General features: G+C 38.8%; 1 protein-coding gene across 1 annotated transcript in view; it reads right to left on the bottom strand.

Annotated features, from left to right (window-relative positions):
* ube2f (ubiquitin-conjugating enzyme E2F (putative)) overlaps nt 1–20,748 on the bottom strand; it is a 41,552-nt gene that overhangs the window by 19,757 nt on the left and 1,047 nt on the right. Inside the window, exons 2-7 of the mRNA XM_023423123.2 lie at nt 18,229–18,405; nt 15,754–15,783; nt 12,834–12,899; nt 7,458–7,525; nt 5,139–5,209; nt 4,249–4,306 (exon numbers count right to left, since the gene is read on the bottom strand). Coding sequence (XP_023278891.1) covers nt 4,249–4,306; nt 5,139–5,209; nt 7,458–7,525; nt 12,834–12,899; nt 15,754–15,783; nt 18,229–18,343 — 408 coding nt within the window. The 5' untranslated portion in view covers nt 18,344–18,405. The remainder of the gene's footprint in view (nt 1–4,248; nt 4,307–5,138; nt 5,210–7,457; nt 7,526–12,833; nt 12,900–15,753; nt 15,784–18,228; nt 18,406–20,748) is intronic.

The raw sequence follows: 20,748 nt of genomic DNA, 5'->3' as shown, positions 1-20,748 counted from the left end.
AATCCTTTCTGACTCACAGCTTTTGCACTTACTTTTTCTCACATATTTTTGAGCACTCACAGTGACACTCGCAGGAGCACACTCCCAACCACTCTCACACTTATGACCGCATCCACACCTACATTTCAGTAAACAATGACAGACTGCATTTCAGCTCGACTCCAGAGCACAAAATAAAAACATCCACCAGCTGTCAGACACAAGCCGGGGAGACAGATGGGTGGTCACGAAAAAGTAAAATAGCCAAAACAACCCTGGAAGTCACTGTTGGTTTAATTCTGATATCTGAATTATTTTGGATCATTAGTTTGAATTTTTGTCTCTGTGTATTAACTTTGAAAAGAATTTTGTCACTGACTCACAGCTGGATGGGTGACTAAGTAATCTTACTAACTAACTGCAGGCTTCACGTCATAACGTCTGTTCAAGGAACAGAAGTGTGCAGCAGCAGAAAATCAGCGACAGAGAGGTTCAAATGTACCCATAATATTGTGCTGTTACAGTTGGCGAGTGCCACTAACAATCATGAACTGCAAAAGACGTCAGAAACTATTTGAAAACAAATCTGACCGGTCAAACTGAGACACTTGTTCATTTGAATGGCTTCAAAATCACATATGATTGTGGTTCCAAAGCGGGCTATACATTTGACAAGCACTGAAGCTATAGACTTCGCCCTAATTCTGTAGCTAGCTGTGCAACGTTGACACCTATCTCGGCTTTTACACTGAGCAGATTCAGAGGCTTTAATTCATGTATGCGTGCAGCGAAGCGTTGCAGAAATGCCAGAGAGAGTGTTTCTTAAGCCTGACTATGTGCTCACTGGTTATTATTGCTATAATGAACACAAGCACACGCCAAGATAAGCACTCACAATGTATGCAAAGCTGCTTTCCTCGCTTTGCCTTCTTAGAATCAAGGCCAGGGAAGAGAAGCATTCAAAACAACAAGAATACAAACTACACAACTGAGACGGGAGTACATTGTAAAAGACACAAGTACTGTGTTTGTGTGGGTTTCAGAGCATTGTATTGTTTGAAAACAATGACTTATCAGCATGAATTAAGTTTAATTTTAAAATGCTGCTGAATTAACATGGAGAGTATTTTCATTTCTTTATGCTGTATTCAGGTAGCCGCTGTAGCGGAGAGGCTCCAATGGTGGATCTAAGAAAGAGAAAGCAAATACCAGCTAAGGACAGCCAGTGTGTGATGAAAAGAAAACATTGATTACTTGAGACTGTGTGCAGCAGGAAATGTCAGGTCTATTTCAGGCGTACAGCACAGTCGTCCATGAAAGAAATCTTGAGAAGGTAAATAAAATTCAACGTTGTGTGGGCATCTCTGTTGATGTTCACCACCCTTCTTCCCACTCCATATCTCGCTACAAAAACTGATTATGATCACAGCATGGTTACAGAACTGAACAGCTGATTAGATAGCATCAATCCCCCACATTGGCTGCGTAAGGTGCATAAAAGCGACTCCTGTCTGTAAAGCACTGTTTTTACTCTGAGAGAGGAGTTAAATAGAAGTGAATGCAACACACAGCTAATAAGAAATTATAGCTTCCTCTATTTTGGACTCTCTTTGTCTATGAAACAAATTTGCATGTCACTGTTCACCAAAGTTGAACTCTATAAGGCAGTGGTTCTCAAATTTTCACATCAAGGGCCCCTAAACTGACACAAATTAGACCATCACCTGAAAAGATTTTTGCTTTTAGATGTTGTAGTACAGAAAGTGTTTGAAATCCGTGACAAAAATAGTCACACATTCAGTCCTTGTGTTATGGATGGAATTATAGTGAAGAGAAATTATTCTCCTTTTTGCTGGGGACCCCCAGGAACCCCTTGAAGGACCACTGGGGTCCCCGGACCCCACTTTGAGAAGCACTGTTATAAGGAACATTCACGCTGATTAAATTTGCCTCTTCAAACAGATCCTCTGATCGCAGTAAGTCCATTGTAATGAATTAATTGTACTATGAAATTTTGCCCTTTTAAAGTCTGGTGTGATCAGGCGTTCATCCACTAATCCACAGTTTTAATTATTACAGCAGCGTTAATGTTGCGTAAAATCAACCAGTCTGGCATTACAATACTTTGTTGCCGGAAGTTATAATGATTTACACTAGCACATTATTTTTCAACCTGTTAACCTCATCACTGCACATATTAATTTTGAAGTGAAAACAGAAACCAATATATTTAGAATTTTCTTTTAACATTTACTGAATAATTAAAATGAAATACGCAACCAGGCAATTCTGTTTTTCATGTGTGCACACAAACCACATCGCTTTCTATTGGCTTAATATTACATCTGAAAATGCAGTTGTAGATGATTAGTGGGGAACAAAATGGAAGACATGGCAAAGAGTTCAGCTTCATCAATCAAGTGTTTGCAAATGCAGCCACTGTAACTGGCTGGTTGGAAACATATTGGATGTAACCACAGACAGAATGCAACACTGGTGCCTGACACACTATTTGTTTTTCAGCTTTTATCTCTTCCATTTCTCCCGGGTGTATCATGTGATTGACACCATGCAGAACGTAATATAATGTGTTCAGTGATATGGAGACACTGAACTTGTCATGATGACATCGGAATAGAAAAAGATTTCTCTGGCGTGACAATTTTCTATTACGTGAACTATGTTTTTGATTATGTACAAGAAGAGCAGAAAATGGCTTCGTATATGTGCAGAAACCACCAGAAATAAGGGAAAAGGAGACGAGCAGGCTGAATTGACACAAACGTATTAAAGCTTTAAAATAGGAAGGGACATCTTAAAGATAAGACAAATTGTGACAGTAACTTCAAGAGCAGCCTTGGCAGGAATACCTGCCCCTCCATTTTTAAGGGCAACAGCATACATTTGCATATTTTCATAATCACAAGAGCATTGCAGCGCAGTCATTGAGAGGAATGTTGATCTCGCCTTCAGTCCCTCCAGACAAGCACCAATGAATTTTCAAGCCAAAATTGAATATGGAAGGCAGAGCTCCACCACACAACCACATATAGTTTCAAAGGGGATAGCAGAGAATGTCCTTGCTTTAAACTTCAGCAACTGTTTCTGAACAGCTCGCACAAAGTGGTCAACTGAGTGAAGGGTAAAATATAAGTAGTCAAGGCTCTCTTTTATACGCAGCTGAAAATCCTTTCATCAGTTTACCTTACACGACTCCACAAAAGGTTTTTTTCATCCTGTCCTGAGAGAACACCACAGGGTTTTCAACAGCTCTCAGCCTGTTTCCTGCACCTGCACTTTGTCAGTTTAAAGTAGTGAAAAAGTGGATGAACACAGAGAAGGTCTGATGTCAAGGAGCATCACACACAGGTCTACTGTGTTCTAAATTACACATTGTACAAAAAACATGGCTTACAATATCCATCCATCCAATAGCTATCAACTCTTCATTTGAGTCTAATGTTGACAATGTCAGGGGTCACACATTTCCTTCATTGCAAATTCAGTATATAAAAGCTTTAAGACCATACAGAGGCCGGGGCTTATTCACAGACTATTCACCTATATAGACCCATGGAGCGGTGTGTTAGAAAAACATATGAGGCATGTGATGATACAAATAACACAGCAAAATAAGACAGCACATCATCTCCACTGGTGCGCACCTTGCCTGTATGAAATAAAATCTTATCCGGACCAGACGGGGGATAGTTTAAAGCTGGCACAAGCCACAGTAATCAGTGTGTCCTAAAATTACCCCAAACTAGTATCAAAACATTTGCATACAGTATTTGATATTCTCTCTCCAGTTTGGTATTTTTTTTGTGTTGAGTGTGTTTTTGTGTTTGCTTGGTTGCATGTTTTTTTCCGACTTGCTACATTGGGGTGGGTGTTGGGGGAATTTTATGCTTGTGTTTCTTTTTGCATTCATGATGCTATTTTTGTATTTTGTATTTTGACTTGGACGACAATACAAACACTTGGTAAAACAGTGAAGGATTGTGCTTTGATGTTAGAGTGTCTTCTACTTTTTTTTTCCAAGTATTTGCGAAATATGAAATGTTGCAAAGATCTGTTCCTTTTGCAGAATGGTTGTAGGTGTCATAAAAAAAAACCGCTTCACCTGAACTGTGAAAGTAAACATTGCGATATAATATATATATATATATATATATATATCATTGTCTTGTTCCAGAGAAGAATGAGCACAGCCAAAACTCCCTAAGACATCACAGTGTAAAAAAGGGGTAACTTAAATAAATGCAATACCTTTAACGTTCTGGTGGGGGCCCAGCCTGTGCCGTCAATAGAGTGTTCACGCAATAAGCTGCAGGAAAAAAAAAAACACATTCATTTAAAATATTTTAATGTTATTTAAGACAATTTGTAGTAGCTTGTTATTGCACTGTGGTTCTGGGTATGTACTGTGAAGTCATTGTTGTTATGCCCATCACACAGACATAAAGGTACAGAAGCCCTGAGGGGAAGTAAAAAAAATGTTCTCTCCTTATGCCTGAAGAACAGGTGATAAAAAATGTTTTGTCAGGAAAATCTTTCATGTTTTTTTGTGAGGATTTTTGTTTGTTTGTTGTAATCTTCTTTCAGCCACAAGATGTTCACTATCCCAATTTTTTTTTTTTTTTTCCCCCAAATTTATTTATTGGATTTTCTAAAACACAATTTGCATTGTTGTGTAAGATATACCATAGAAAGTAACAAGACATGTCTATACTATAAAGTGCAGTACAAATATATGAACAATGTTATAGAAAAAAGTTAAGGAAATTTAGTCCTGGAACTTTTCACCTGTTCTTAAGTCATAAACACAGAAGATCAGACTTAAAAAACACTTGATCACCTGATTTTTTTTTTTTTTTTTTACTTGCTGCTAATGGCTTCTATACAATGGTCATTAACTCCAACACCAGTGTTAATAAAACCAGTCACAAAACTAACATTTTCATGAATGAGACTGGCTACATTTAGAAGTTTGTGGCTGTGTAGCAAAGCACGAATACCTTTAATTACAAAGCTGCAGCTTTCATTTGCTTTGCTCATAAATTTCTAAGCAGGAAGAGCAATGTGATACAAAATAAAAATAAGACATAAGAAAATATATCAGTGAAAATATGTCATGGAGGAAGGGTAAGTGGCATTACCTCAAACAGATCTCTCCATTCTCTGTGATGTTAGGATGCCATATTCTAGTCAAACATCTCACTTTAGGAGGCTGGAGTTTAACACAGAGAGAAAAGCAAAAAACAGGAGAAAGAGAAAGACATTTACTTTATTAATTTCCAAAAAACTTTCAATAACAAATATTTACGAGTCAGGGAATCTGTACATGTTAAAAGTCTTCAGTTGCAAAGGCATATTGCTCAATGCTTTTGCTGCTGTTGAAAAATAACATGTTACTAGCTGAAACACATGACTCACGTATAAAAACGCAACAAGGCCATTCAAAAAAAGGAAAAAATCTACATTTTCTTTTTGACTTTCTGAAGATTCTTCAGCCATGACCAGTTAAATACATGGACACATTTTTATCATTCAGCTGTGCAGCCATGTGTGTTTTTGTGAATCTGAGCATTTTGCAAAAGAGATGGTTTGAAAGAGAAGAGAGAGGTGGCTGTTGTTTTTCTTCAGCTACATAGGCTGCTGTAAAAATTACTCCAATCATGGAGGTTAAAGGTACTCAGTTGTGTTATTTACATAGAAGCTGTGGCAGAGATGGAGAAAAGTAAAGAGCAAGTAAGAAACAAAGGAGGCGATGAAATACAAGGATGAGCCAGCTCCATGTTGGTTAATTTATGCTTTTCCCCCTAAAGACACCAAGCACTTGCCTATGGTTTAAGGATGTCAGCTGCCTCATTTTGTGCTAAGTAGCTAATCTTTTTCAGCCTCTCTAAGGGTCTTTAAAATGCTTCTTGTCTGGAAACCAATTTGCCATAAGACATTACTTGGTTGTTCTTTGCTCCTCGATCCTCACTTGGCATAGAAATCATTCCGGAGTGAGGATACACAAGACCATCCGCTGTGTGAGAGGAGCGCCACAGGAGCTGGACATGCCACTGACGTCATTTTATTAATCATGGTTACAGTGACAACATTATCAATGAAACAGCCATTTAATTATCATATTAAACATACTGCGCCCCCTGAACTGTCAAGTGACGAGCTGACAACGTGATGGAATAAACACTACTGCTCCTCACAATTTTTCATCTGCCCTGCACTGCGCTTGTATTGTGCACACTGCGCACTGAAAGTGGGGGATGATGGGTACCATTTGATAGGCAATTGTGCATGACTCTGCCCAGGTCCAGGAGGTAACACTGACTGACTGACTGATGGCAAATGCTAAATTGGATCAGCTGGAGGGATGCTTCAAATATTATTAGATCATATTATTTTGTAATGAAAAGGTACAAGCCTTCAGGTGCACAAGGACAGAAATGGAGAAAAGAGGAGGAAGAAAAGAAAATCAAATACAGTGTCTCTTGTGCTTACATTAAAATGCTGTTTTGTCTGTTACATTACCAGTAAAAGTCCTGCATGAAAAATCCCACTAAAGTAAAAGTGCATAAATCCAAAGGACTTTAGTAAGAGAGGTGACCAAAAATTCAATGTTCACTCTGGCTGAACTCCAGAGATCCTGTGTGGAGGTGGGAGAAACTTCCCAAAGGACAACCATCACAGCAGTACTCCTCTGATCTGGGCTGTATGGCAGAGTGGCCAGAAGACAGAAGCCTCTCCTGAGAGAAAGTTTGCAAAAAAGCACCCGTAGGACACAAGATTCTCTGCTCAATTTGAACTGTTTGGCCCCAATTCTAAGTGTAACCAGACCCGACGTAACACTTATAATTGGTCGTCCTCTGTAGCACCTTTCTCCCATCTCCACACAGGTTCTCTGGAGCCGAGCCACCAGCTGCTAGCCACTGTGCAAACTAGTAAAACGGATCCGTCACATCTCATCTCCAGGTTGGTGCCCCTGTGAAAGTGTTGGAGCCTACGATCGGTTAATATGTGTTTTAAAAACTGACTTTAGGGCTGCGTTTACTCTTTCATCCCCAAGTGCAGTGTAAATTCTAAATGTGATAGCAAAGTGTTTGAATACTTATGTCAATTTGATATTTTAATTTTTTACTTTTTAATAATATTTGCAAAAAATTCTAATATTCAGTTTTCACTTTGCTGTTATGGAATATTGAGTTTAGGCTGATGACAGACAAAATTCATTTTTTTGATTTTAGCAGCAACAAAAATTGAAGGGGTGTGAACACTCTCTGAATGACTGTATATTTTTAGACCATTAATACAGAAGCATCAGGGTGGAGGCAGCATGTCACTGTTGTAGCTGATGGAGGTGGAGCTAGTTTGAAGATGATTAATGGGAGAAGAAAAGAAAAAACAAGTTCTGATGCACAAATTCATTTTCAGTTTTTGAAACACAAGTGGAGCCATAAAAGACAACTCACCACCATGTTATAGGCTTCGGGAACGTCTATTTCAAACTGAAACCTTCCACTTTGGTAGTAACCCTCATCTGGAGGAAAGCAGAGAAAGAAAGACAGAGGACAAAGGGTTTTCAGTTATGTTTACACAAGAATATTTTCATGACAAATATCAGTCATCATCATTATCATTTCCGAATCGGTCCGCGTCCACTCAAGGTGAAGCTGGTGATATGGATGACACGAGCGCAAAGCCTGAGCTTCAACCCAAGCAGCTTATATCTATAAAAAAATAATGCTGTGTCTGTCATTTGGAAACATTTTGGCTTCAGTGACGATGAAGCGGTAGGTAACACCACCAACATGTTTAATCACTTGGAATACAATCCATTTGCCGAATATGAAGAGAGCACAGTTCAAACAAAAAAAAGGTGAGACCCAAAGTATTTGCTCTTTAATTGTAATCAGGGTAAAAGTTTGGAAGTAATTCTGATATTGATTTGAAGTCATATCGCCCAGCCCCTAGTGGAGGTTGCATCTGAACTCAATGTACACAGAAGTCAGCCATTCATCGACCAGCTCAGCCAAGATCAATCAGCCTGTAACAGGAAAGTAAATGAGAGGATCAACTGGGGGAATTGAATCTCAATCTCTGAAGTTACCTCAGGGGGTAGAAGCATAATGTGTGACCTTTCAGTGTAACCACATTCTGTAGGTCAAACATAACACGTACACACACTCATACGGTATTACACTACATCCACAGGAAGCAGACAAAAGCAGAAACAACATATAAGCTCACTTGTATGCCCACACCACAAATATAAATGTTCACAATTGATTTTAGTGATAGTTTTTGGCCGGTTTTCGTATCTATCTACCTTACAGATTGTGACAAACATCACTAACAGTCCCTCTCTCTCTCTCTCTTTCTTTCTCCCCATTTCTCCCCACATGCAGCCTTTAAAGCAAATTAAAGGCTTGTTCATGACAGAATATGCTTGAAGGGGGTCTTTAATTAGTTGAATGACATTCACATTTCTGCCATGATCGTCTGGGTCCACCTGGTTAGAAAAGAACAGGCACGAAACGGCTTCAGCGTCTTCAGCGATCAGAAGAGGAGAGGTTGGAGAACAGAGAAACGACTGCCTGTAGCGCTTATTAGAGCTCACTCAGCTGGACTGAACTTCTTACTGAACTCAGGAAAGCCAGCACTTGGTAACTGACCACGTAACAGTCTTACTGAACATGTCTGGAGTATGTGCTCTGTTGACTAAGCAGCCAGTATTCCAGCCAGATTGGCACCTACTGTCACAGCAGTCATACTGTACGTGGACCGCGTACTAAAATGTACACAAACAAAATATATTCACACAAATTAAAGTGACTAACTGTGACTGTGACGCAAATATAGGATTAACTTGATTGTAAGACTCTCTCTCTGTGCTCAAAGAGTGAAAATGTGAGATAAGGCCTTTGTATAAGAGCTATCTAAACTTCACCAGATTCCAGTCAACGTAACAAAGACAGGTACAATTTAATTAGAGCGAACAAACACCCTGCCCTGTATTATAAATGAGCGGAGACAGAGGGAGAGAAACAGTGTGTGAGAAAGAGAGAGAGATATGGCTTGTAAATATGGCTTGTAAAGTGTCAAGTAGAAAAGAGGAGGAATAAGCGAAAACAGCTACAGCATCAAAACCAAAGGATGGTTGATTACAGGAGGGACAAGATGAGAAGAGGAGAAAAAGCGACAAATCAAAAGAGGGGGAGAAAAGCGGAAGACAGAGAGATCTACTGACTAACAGCTGCAGTCAGAGGTTATAACTAATTTATGGCTGTCTTCACTACATTGGAACAATCAGTCTTTACTGTCACAGGACACTGGGCTTGAAAAAATACGCACTAGGGCACACACACAAACACACACACACTAACTAAACTCCAAATGTTTTGAGTGTAAAAATTCTCATTTGTTAGAGAATCACGCACACTTGAAAGAAATGAAAGAAAGACAAAAGAGAGAAAGTTTGTTTGGAAGATGAAACCCACAAATTCTTATTTACTGGCTATATGCAGGTGTTTTACTATACTGTATGTTGGGGATCAACGGTTGCTGAGCACTGTAGCAACACTTTGTCACCCAGTTCCTACTTTCTCGAGCTCGGTCGGGATAAAAATATGCGGCCTGAGGCGAACTTTAATACGGGCATATCAAAGACAACTGTAATGTAGTTTTGCTTCAAAAGGTTTCTCTACAGACTTTGTGCTGGTAGAGGATATAAATAACTGTAAAAGCATGGTATTATTTTGTCAACAAGCGGTCACTGTGTGTCGAACGGAAAAAAAAAACCCTTCCTAAACTATTATTTTTCCTATGAATATACTTTGTTCAACACAAACTAAGATCTCTTGCTGGCCCGAAAACAGGGGCCCCCTGAAATAAAGAGTTTTGTTTATACCCTCTGTGTATGCAGTTTACTGCAACAATGCGCACCACAATACATGAATTATCCATGTCAATCAAGCGGAAAAACTACACATCCGAAACACAAAGCGTGTTATTCAATTAATTTTCTTTAATTACTGCATTTCTATTAATACAAACAATGACATGTGAGAATGCATTCACCCCAAACTGTTGCTGCTGTGCTGTCCCCATTCCTCAGATGAACAAAGGTGTTGGGCCACTGCGGTTCAAAGCACAGAACTGTTACATGGGAAAAATACACTAAACGAGAAACCACAACATATTTGAACTTGAAAGATGACTCACTTAGCCAAAAGGTTTTTTGGGGTATCTTTATGCTGCTAAGTAGACACAGTTGAGTCCAAAAGTCTGAGACCACTTTCCACTCTACGGAGTACTTTCTATAGAGTACAAAAACTGAACAACAAATAATACAACATGAAATAATCTGCTCTAGACCACCTGCTGTGATGTAGATCTGGGCAAGCAATCTGACAAAAATTTGTGTGTGTGTGTGTGTGTGTGTGTGTGTGTGTGTGTGTGTGTGTGTGCATATTTGTGTGTTTTTAATGTGTTTTTTCTTTTGTTTAGTTTTGACTGGTGTGAGTGAGACCGTTTGAGTCAGACTTTTGTTAAAATATTAAGAAAAGCACCTTGGCCCTGCGGTGCCTTAGTGCTTTAACTTTAAAGTTAACAAGAACAGAAGACTAAGGCAAATGAGGAAAAAGAAGAAAAGAAAAGAAGCGCTTCCATAGGCCTTAGGTTATAAAATCTCAATACAGCAAGTCAAGATGATTTTGCCACACGCTGGTTTGGGTGTAGGGGATATTGGACGACCTGCTTCCTGAGGCAAATTCCCTTTGCATTTTTCATTTTCCTGGCTGACCACAATTGCTTCCCCTGTGGTGCAAATTGAAGTGTCTGTGTAGATAGTATCTACGTAATACACTGCAATTCTCAAAGGAAATTTGACAGCACAGTATGAGGAAAACAGAAAAATGAGACAACTTTCACTACTTTTTTTGAAAAAGATATCAGGGAATGAAGTTTCTTGATTTGTGTTTTTAAAAAAATTTTCAGTACCGGCTGAGAAAAAGCATGAGAAAGAATACGCATCCACTGAATGGATACCCTTAATAAAAGATGCTCACAGAATTCCCCTGTGTATGTGATCTCCCACAAGGTTCACATGCTTACCGATGCACTTACACTGCATTTTGATAATGTAAAGTATTAAGTATCATGGCTTTGTATTAAACCACCAGATGTACTGGTCACAAACTATGACAAGTGATGAAGAGACATCACCTGCCCAACTTCAAATGGAATGGACAATGAGCGAGCAGGCGAGAAGAAGAAACCAAAAAAAAAAAAAAAAAGTAAACAAGGGACAGAAACACAAATGGCAGAAGAAAGAAGAGGATGTAGAAGTGAAAAGGAGGGGGTGGGAGTGTGTGTAGGGAGGGAGGGGAGTGGGAGAGAGCCAAAGCTTTTGAATAATTGAGCAAGTCTTTCTCTGAGAACTCAAGCTCCTCTTAAAGAACATGACACCAAACCGTTTCTCCAATTGCTGATCTTTGCTTTTCTCTGCAGAATTTGTCGACAAAGGCCTTTGTGAAAGCCAAGCTGAATCCAGGTGGCAGGGAGATAACACAGATAATAATACAGATATTAAAAACAATACCCCAGTTGTAATAAACTGGTACTGTCCTTTAAGAAACTCGACTATCCTACAATTCTGCACAATTTTCTCAACACGTCTGGTTTCATCTACATTTTTTCTATACATGTTTCAACCTCACCCAATTATCAGTCTGTTCCTTTGCCCCTTCCTTTCCATCACACACACACACACACACACACACACAGCTGTGTTTCAACTTTATCTCAGTCTCTTTGAAGTTGTCCTTGAAGTGCATCCTCAAACAACAGATGAAGATAAATTGCCACATTATACAAATGAGGGAAATGAGACGGTGACATTGGGCTCGTGGACAGAGAGAAAGTGTGTGTATGACAGACAGAGAGCAGGGAGTGTGAGGTAAGAGAGCCTCCAGAGAGTGGGGTAATTCGACACTGGTGTGTTTGGTTTGTACAATATTCGACAGGTAGCCCACTTAGCTTGGAACACTGCTGAGCCAGCACAGTGGACTTAGGTAATAATGACAGTGCAGCAGAAATGTGGAAACACAGAGAAGACTGGAGGGCCATTTAAAAGGGAATACTTTATAGGACAGAACATAGACACAATACACCAACACCTGCAGGTCTCCACGATGTTCACACACACACACACACACGAACCCGACATATTGTTTGGAAGTAAGATGGTACAGAGTGAGAACACAGTGGATTAGGTTACGTGTGCTCACTGCAGGCTATGGCTAAAAGAAAATCATTTTGCAGAGCAGGCTGTTTTCAGTGAACATCTTTTTTCACACTTGTAAATCATGACATGACATGATGTTAGTATAATGAAGTGAAAGGCTACTTCGGCCATTTTCTGACACATGCAGACTTTTTGTCCTGATTTCTGGTTTTGGATTCAAAATTCTGTTTTTGGGATGTTGCTGGTTCTCATACACACTGACATATGATTTTAGCTGCCTCATCACAGCAATTTGGGCATCTCTAACTGTTCGTATCCAGCATTTCTTAGGCTTCCATAAGGGTTTAACATAATCCTTAATAAATGTGTTGCAGCATATATTTATTAGTTTAGATGGGTTTAATTGTAGAGCAACATTAGATCAAAAACTCAGCTGCAGTAAGTGTATAGAATATTAGCAATGCAAGGATGGGAGACAAAATCACATTATCTGTTGGCAGTTTTTCTGCATCTCGTGTGACAAAGTAATCATTCAGTATTAAAGCTGTTATTGAAGTAAGAACAGAAAAAAGGACAAAGAAGTTTCCTCCTATTTTCTTACCAGGAGACACTGCCAGCTGAAAATGATGCAGCTTGTCCTCATCTGGGAAACTGGCTTTGCATGTACCTGAACAACAAAGGACAATTATTAGTTAATAGAGTCGAAAGTTAAAGCCAAAAGCAGCTGTGTGAAGGTCAATAATTACATCTATTGCCAGCTTTTGTACCTATTACATCCGTCCTCAGTCACACTATGTTCATACAGTCAGCACAGACTTCAGGAGTTACTGTATGTCTGCATAAAGCAGGCCTGTGGGAGTCCCTGTGGCACCACATTCCCCCCTGGTGTCCAATGACATTTACTGCACTCAAGACATCATGGGGGAGAGCACTTCATGACCTCGTTCATGTGCAAAAAGTTCATCTAACTAAACATCGCAGCAGCTCTTTTCAATGAACAACCCTTCAGTTTTCTTTTTGGTTTTTTATCGTTCTGCATAAAAAAATTGAAGACACATTATGAGACTTGTAAAATATGTTATGGATGTAAAGTAAACACTGAATCAAAAGCAACAGTACAAATGATTTTTATTCAGAATGAGCAGATGTAAAATACAGCTCTCTACAAATAATTGATGATCTTCTTATCATATCTGAAAGTTAATTTGTATTTTGAAAACTTTCTCAACCAAGCTCATAGATCATTTATTTCAACTTGGACTGAATTATTGGGGAGAACTGTGAAGTGAAATGTTTGAGTCATTAAATGAGCAAATGCAGAGATACAATCAGACCCAACAGAAATTTCTTTAGCATCACACGCCCTAACAATCATCAGAGATGTCAAATAACATTATTATTAAAGTGTAAGATGATAATGGAAGTATAAATGTTTTATATTCCATGTCTGTGTGTGTGTGTGTCTTCTCCCTGTAGCTTAGGAAAAAACCTTTCATAAAATGACCCACTACCTTTGATGTGTCCCCCGCTAGCTGCTGACTCCTGACTTTCACCTGGTCTTCAAATCTACATCCCTGAAGTGCTGTCTGCCTTGAACACATCCTTTGTTTGTGAGTATAATTTGCCTTCAGTTTGCCTCTTATTTTCCTATCCATTCTCTGTAGCTTCACAATGTCACTATGCTGGCATATAGCTTAGCTGAACTCTGATAATGTGGGTATCATCATTGGAGTATGTTCTGTTTTTTTTTTTAGGGTGATAATCTGTGTATAAATAATATCTGTCTTTGCTGTTGCACATTTCATCCCCTCTTCTGATCACTACCCATTCGATACAGTCTGAAGCAGAACCAACATTTTTTGATTTTCTTTGGACTCTGCTTTATAAGTTGGAAACAGATGTCTCACATTGTACTCATAGTGGACCTGAGTTGACAGACATCTAAGTTTCCGACAACATATGTTGAGTATATGTCATTTTCTTCCCCCATAAAAAATAAATTGTAATTGTAAATTGTAAAGATACCAATAGCCATACAGTGCAAATTGCCTGTTTGGTGGGGTTTGACAAATAGTGGTATGTGGCCAAATTATCAGGAGAGCTAAAATATTTAAAGAAAATTAAAAGAAAAGTTCAATGTCATTTTTTACACACTGTAATTTACTCCTTTTCCCTGAACTCTCTTTCATGTTATTGAAAATCCATCATATCATACAGCAAGTCCAAAGTTTTCACAGCATTGAAGCCTCATGAAAATATAAATCAATCTTTACAGAGGGCCATATTTCCTCATTGTTGTTGGTAATTGAGGATTGGCTGTACAGTTTCTTTGACAGTGCAGTGTCAAACCTCTTCCCTACATGACTGAAGTAATTTTACCAATATTGTGCAGACTGACACTGCTGGATTGTTACTTGTTTTAGGCTGTGTCTTTTCTAAAATATAAATGTTTATGTGCAAACTAGCCCACTTTCTTACTTTCTAGTCAACACTCTGTGCTACGCACACTTCCTCTGGCGTTCATGATCCTCAGCTGCGAAGGCAAAACACATCAGACCACAAACAAAAACAAGCACGCAGAGTTCAGCCAAAGCAACGATAATGAATTCTGCACTCAAGCATAACAATGACCAGATAAGTGACTAATGATGACCTGTAGTTTTAGTCTATACTGAAATAACAGTTGAGGGTACAGTCTGTATGAACAAATCAGTCCCAGGTCAGAAATATAACAAGCATGAAACCTATCAAGGTCCACAGCGCATGTGTTTTCATTAAAGACTATGGCTACTATGGCTCATTTCCATGGCATTCAGCAACATTCATGTATTCAAGGTGAGTGATCAAGCTAAAAGAGGAAATCTAAACAACGTTAGGCCTTCATCGAAATATTATCAAAATCTCAATATGGCCAAGTGCAATATCCAATTTGCAGGAGCGGCAGTATTTTTGATTTAGGTCAAATGTGTCACAACAGACGTTAACTAAGCTTTGTGGTGCTACAGAGACGCCCTGGCCCACAAATCATATTCTCCAGACGTTAAGTAACATGCAAAAATCACATCATCATCCTTCAAAAATTTTTTCAGTGAAAATTAAATGCAAAAATAACCATTCCAACTGAAACCATGACTCATATTGGAATCACAATATCTGCCCAAAAAATCCCAATGTGATTTTTTTTGCATATTTTTCAGGTGTAGCCTTGATGAGATGGCTTTAGAAATGAATCAGTCAATAATTTAAACTGACCAGTCTTTAATGAATAACTTGATGTGTACAGACAATTGAAGTTAAAACATTATTAAACATTACTGTTGAATCAAAATCTGACACATTTAGTGTGAAACAATTATTTGGATTCTGGCCGAATGGCTTTGTGGCACAGCAATACATTTTAAATTGACCTACATCAGGACACTATAAAAACATATGGTATATTAAGTCAGTCAATTGGAGAGAATGAGTCTAACTCCACTAACTCCATTTCTGCAGTGTATAGAGGTGCTCGGCAAACTTACTAGGGAGATTGGCTTCAAGTTCTGCAACTTCTGTTGAGAGAAAATAAGAGCAATGTTGAAGAGAGGAGCAGAGACAATGGCAAACACAGAGCAGCACAGACACGCACTTTTCAAATGAGGCACTGTTATGCTACCTGCACACTCTAGATAAAAGCATCGTCATGTCTAACACGCAAGTTTAAAAACCACCAGAGAGGGTAGAGGGTTGTTTAGCTGGTGTTGCCCCTGGGCAAAGTTTCAGGTTTTTTGTTTTCTCATCGCTGACACACTTTTCACTTTTGGTTTGTGTGAGCTGGTTTAAAATCTCTGATCTCCTCATCTGTCCAACAGATCAGGAAAAAAAAAGAAGAGAAGGAGAAAAAGATACAATGGCACAAACTGCACAAACTAAGCTTTTCATCAAAAAAGAAGAGTTGTCTAAAGTGTAAAATGATGCTGTGCCTCTCTGGGTTATCTAGGTAATCTAATCTGGGTGTCGTTATAAGAGCGTTCCATTGGCTTTTATATAAATGTATTCTTTGAGATGTTGGGTGCTTCGATTATACTCAGGACTTTTTTTCCCCCCTTCCACATGGAGGTCAGAGCACAGGTTCAGCTAATTAACAGCTCCCCCTGAGTGAGTAGGGAGTTACAGTTTCGCTTAATGAGACCCAAGAACGGGCTTTTATCAGAGCAAGTACTCTTCTCCATGACCAGCATGTGCAAAATGTCAGATCTCTCCCTATTGTCATTTTGAGAAATTCTACCTAAAGATCATCTACAATTTACTCCAGTGGCTCTCAGCTGTGTGCTATGGTCCAAACACTAAGATGGATTCCTCCTTTGTGGCTGCAGATTTGCCCCTTTGTCCAAGTGCTACCTGGTTTGTTCAACGCATTGCATTACACTTTCATATTTTTCTAATTTACATGGTCATTTAAGTTCCCTGAAAGCTAATGGTTGGAAAGATTTGATTTGTGAAAAAGACTGCACTCCCTTGGCAAGAGCAGTAAAGATGGGAAATAATAAGATCTCATCAATGAGCAGGTTTCTTATTTTTTGCTTTAGCAAGATGAACTGCACTGAACTCTAATTTTAGTGCGTGAGAACAAAAATAAAGCTTGTCATCCTCACTTTAAGCGCTATAAATTGCTGTTCCCAAGCCAGCTCACTTGACTTTGTAATTATCACCCTTGTGGGCACCAAACCAAACAGACCAAGTGAATCTATTCCAGTGCCTTGTGGAAAAAGGACTCACACAAGAAATGCAAGACAGAGGAAAGAAAGTCACTCAGACGTTATACTGGCGGGCATACTGACAGGTGCTTGTGAGATTTTGTCCACCCACATTCACACAGAACTCTAAAAGATAGTGGACCAGCAGAGGAGAAACCACGACTGAATTTACTCTGAGTATAAACATTATAATGTTCTGATAAACTCGCTGCTTATGACATTACCCAACTTGATAATGTTGTTCACAATTAACAGGCAATATTACATTCTGAACCCCCAAATTAGTAGTAGTAATAGTAATTGGGTAATGTGCAAGGAAATGCACAGACTACAGCAAAGAAAGAATATGGAAAGAAGAAAACAGCATGGGAAATGGTGACAGGCAGAATGAGACAAATCTAAATAGATGACCAAAAAGTAAGAAGGACCCTTTTGAAATTTAAAGGAGGAGAAAGGAGTCAGGTGTGTGGAAGTTGCATCTCAAGGCAATAAGAGGAACGTATAAATAAAAAGTCAGGGAGCCAGAGGCAAAAACATGAACAGAGAGAAACAGACGGATGAAGAAAAATAAATGTGGCAAGAAAGAGAGACACAGCAATAGAAAGAAAAGTCCAAACATCCATGGAGGAAGAGGAACATGAAGAATCCATGCACAATTCATACACATCTCTCCAAGTTCCCGTCGGTCAGTGTTTAGATAAACCACATTTAAAAAAACAACAGTCAGGGAAAAAGTATTTTGGCCTACACTGTCTGTCTTCAAATATTTAGGTGCCTGCTGTCTGCTAACCTTAACTAGACTACATTGCTTTGTCTGCTCTCTGTTTCTTTAAGCTGCAAAGTCAGAAAGAAGTCAAATAAAATATATCTTCACCTGCATTTTAAATTCAACACAACACATCACAGTGACGACTGCAACAATGAACTTTTTTTTGACATACAGGTGATAGAAAAGTGAGCTCTAAGCAGAATGAAGACAGACGTGTAGACGGCCATGTCAGTGAAGCAACACGCAAAGTCAGCACGAATGCACTGCGACTGTAACATTAGGAAAAAGATTTCGCAGGCAGTGGCCACCAAATTTGATCACATTTCTTTCAGTTTTATCTAAATGTTGCCACTAGTCTCCAAAATCAGAGGCCCCACTGGCCTCGTGAATGTAATTATATTAAGAGGCAGAAACTAACTGCAATCTTGCTGAAACAGTCCTAGTTTGAGCTCAAATGAAGAAATAGATAAAGTCGACATTGACCCACATACCTTTGGTAAGGAGGCGGTCCCTGATGGAGACCCTGTGGGTGGAGTCGGAGGCTCCAGAGGCACGGCCCGTCTTTCCTCCATCATCCCTCTTCAGTTTACTGGCCAAGGTTAGCATGGCTACGCCGCTGTGATCTGCCTCGCTTTGCCCCACGCTGCACTGCACTGCTGCTCAAAACCCTGATAATCACACACACCATAAAGAGCACGTTAGTCAGTTTTATCATACTGCAGAATAGAGGGGGGAAAAATGCACATGAAATTAGGGACATCGGTCCATGCAAACAAATTTATAACATTTAACAATCACAGGTGTCTTGCACACAATATATCTTATTGTTTCATTAATGCAGATACAGTAATATTGAATAATTACTCAGTGGACATATTTTTTTTAAAAGCAGTCTGCATGTGATTATTTTTATTACAATTATGTTAAAAATGACTCCGGTTTCCTCCCACAGACCAAAGATGTTCACACAAGGTCAACTGGCAAATCAAAATTGGTTGCAGGTGTGAATGTGAATTGTTGAATATGTCTATGTCTCAGCCATGCGAGACACTGGCAATAATTCCAGGCTGTGCCAGGCTGCCACTTGCTCAGTGCGACACTACACTGATTAAGCCGATAAAGATCAGATGGATGGAAAAAGAAAAAAAAAAAGAAAAAAAACAGTCTTTCAAGAAAAATTATATTTCAGGCCCAAGCTCAGTTCTGCCTAGAAAAAAACGATCTATAGATCTTTTCACATTTAGCCTCCACATATTCCCACTCTCCCACTCTCTGCAAAGAGATGAAAAAGGACAGAAATGGCAAGTGTTTAATAGGTGGGACACAGAGAGATGATGAGGTTTAAGTCTACTCCTTGGCACACTTCCTACAGTAATAAACTGACTACTATAACACTTAATTATGGAGCAGCAATACTTAAGTGCTTGACATTGATTACAATTGATTCCTTGTTGAGAAAAGACATGTGGGGTTACAAATTGTGTAATAGTCTAAGTGTAGAGTTATAGTCTTGTTAATGAGATTACCTGCAGTAAATTGAGGAACTTTCCATTACACAAAAGCCAATTCAGAGAGAAACAATCTGCAGTAAAAACTAAAGAGCTGCATCCCGATCATCGCTGCTCTGCAGAACAGAGGGGTTCAGGAGATCTTTTGTTCCTACTGCCATCAGGCTATATAATACCTCAGCCAAAGGAAGTAGAGTTTTTTTAATTATTGTTGTTTATTATTCATTATTAACTGTTGTTATTAGTATGACTAATGAGCTACTGGACACATGAATTTTCCCCCGAGGGGATAAATAAAGTATCTATATATCTGCTTTTCAATCATGATGAACTCTAGTTTGCATTCAGAGAAATGAGAGGGGTTAATAAGGGAGAACATGTTTCTAAAAAGTTCTGTTGAGACACATAAGCATCGCCTTCACATCCCGATATACGAAAACCATGCATTAACATATGGTTTTAAATAGTAGTTATTTAGTTATGGGGCGTTGTAGGCAAGATAACACCAAAGTTCATAACAAAAAGATTTTAAAAATAACATCTTATCTCTCACACTCTCTTCTGATTATGTGAAATAGTGAGTGTGCCCACAAAGAAAAGCATGTCCGCTGTTTTTTTTTTTTTTGCTAAATAATATTCAACAGACTCCCTGCAACAGCAAAGTAGCAGGAAAACAATAGAGTATTTCAATGTCATGCTCCTGCCAACTTTCCTTTTAATGCTTGTGCAGCAGGAAGCTATTACCAATTGCATGACATTGTTAAATTCAGAGATTAATACCTTCAACCTTTGTAAACATGTCTTCTAGAAAGGATCAATGCCCTGTAACTGTGAACTTCTGAGAAGATCTGCTTTTGTTCAGTCACAGTAGTGTTTCTTGTGCATTGTGCCCTTGTAATTGTTGACAATTTTGCATTTATTCTATATGCATTTGTAAAATTAGACAACGATATGAGAAAAAACAGGATGGCACCAATTCTGGCAAAAATTTGATCGGATTAATGTGTAGATAAATGATCGGTTTCTCTATATACTGAATTATCCAAAAGTCTAGATTCCCAGCCACCCTTCTGGGTACCTCGGAAAACTGATGTGAAATTCAAAAAATAAACAAAATACAGTATTCTACATTTGGCAATAAGTTATTGCTATGGCAACTTTCAGGGCATTTCAGTTGTTCAAACATCTATATTCACCTCGCCCAGACCAGCTTGGGTTGATGCACCAGTATCTGTACAACAACATCTAACCTAGACACACTACTTGAAATCACTCAGTTAATGTAAATAAATCCAGTGTTGCTAATCACAGTAACTTCTGCTATTTTGAAAATGTTGCACTTCACCTAGTATTCTCTTCAAGCCCAGTGTCATTCTTTTACTGTTTTTATTTGTATAGCACATTTCATGACAAGTAAACTCAATGTGCAATTAACACCATACACACCAATAAAAAACAAAAAAACATCAACACAACAAGAGGTCATGTACAAGTCTCCATGTG

The sequence above is a fragment of the Seriola lalandi genome, unplaced genomic scaffold (assembly GCF_002814215.2).
Source record: "Seriola lalandi dorsalis isolate HSWRI2012SDOR001 ecotype SW California unplaced genomic scaffold, Sedor1 jcf7180002054689, whole genome shotgun sequence".
Lineage (NCBI taxonomy): Eukaryota > Metazoa > Chordata > Actinopteri > Carangiformes > Carangidae > Seriola > Seriola lalandi.
This window is presented reverse-complemented; position numbering and strand designations above follow the sequence as displayed.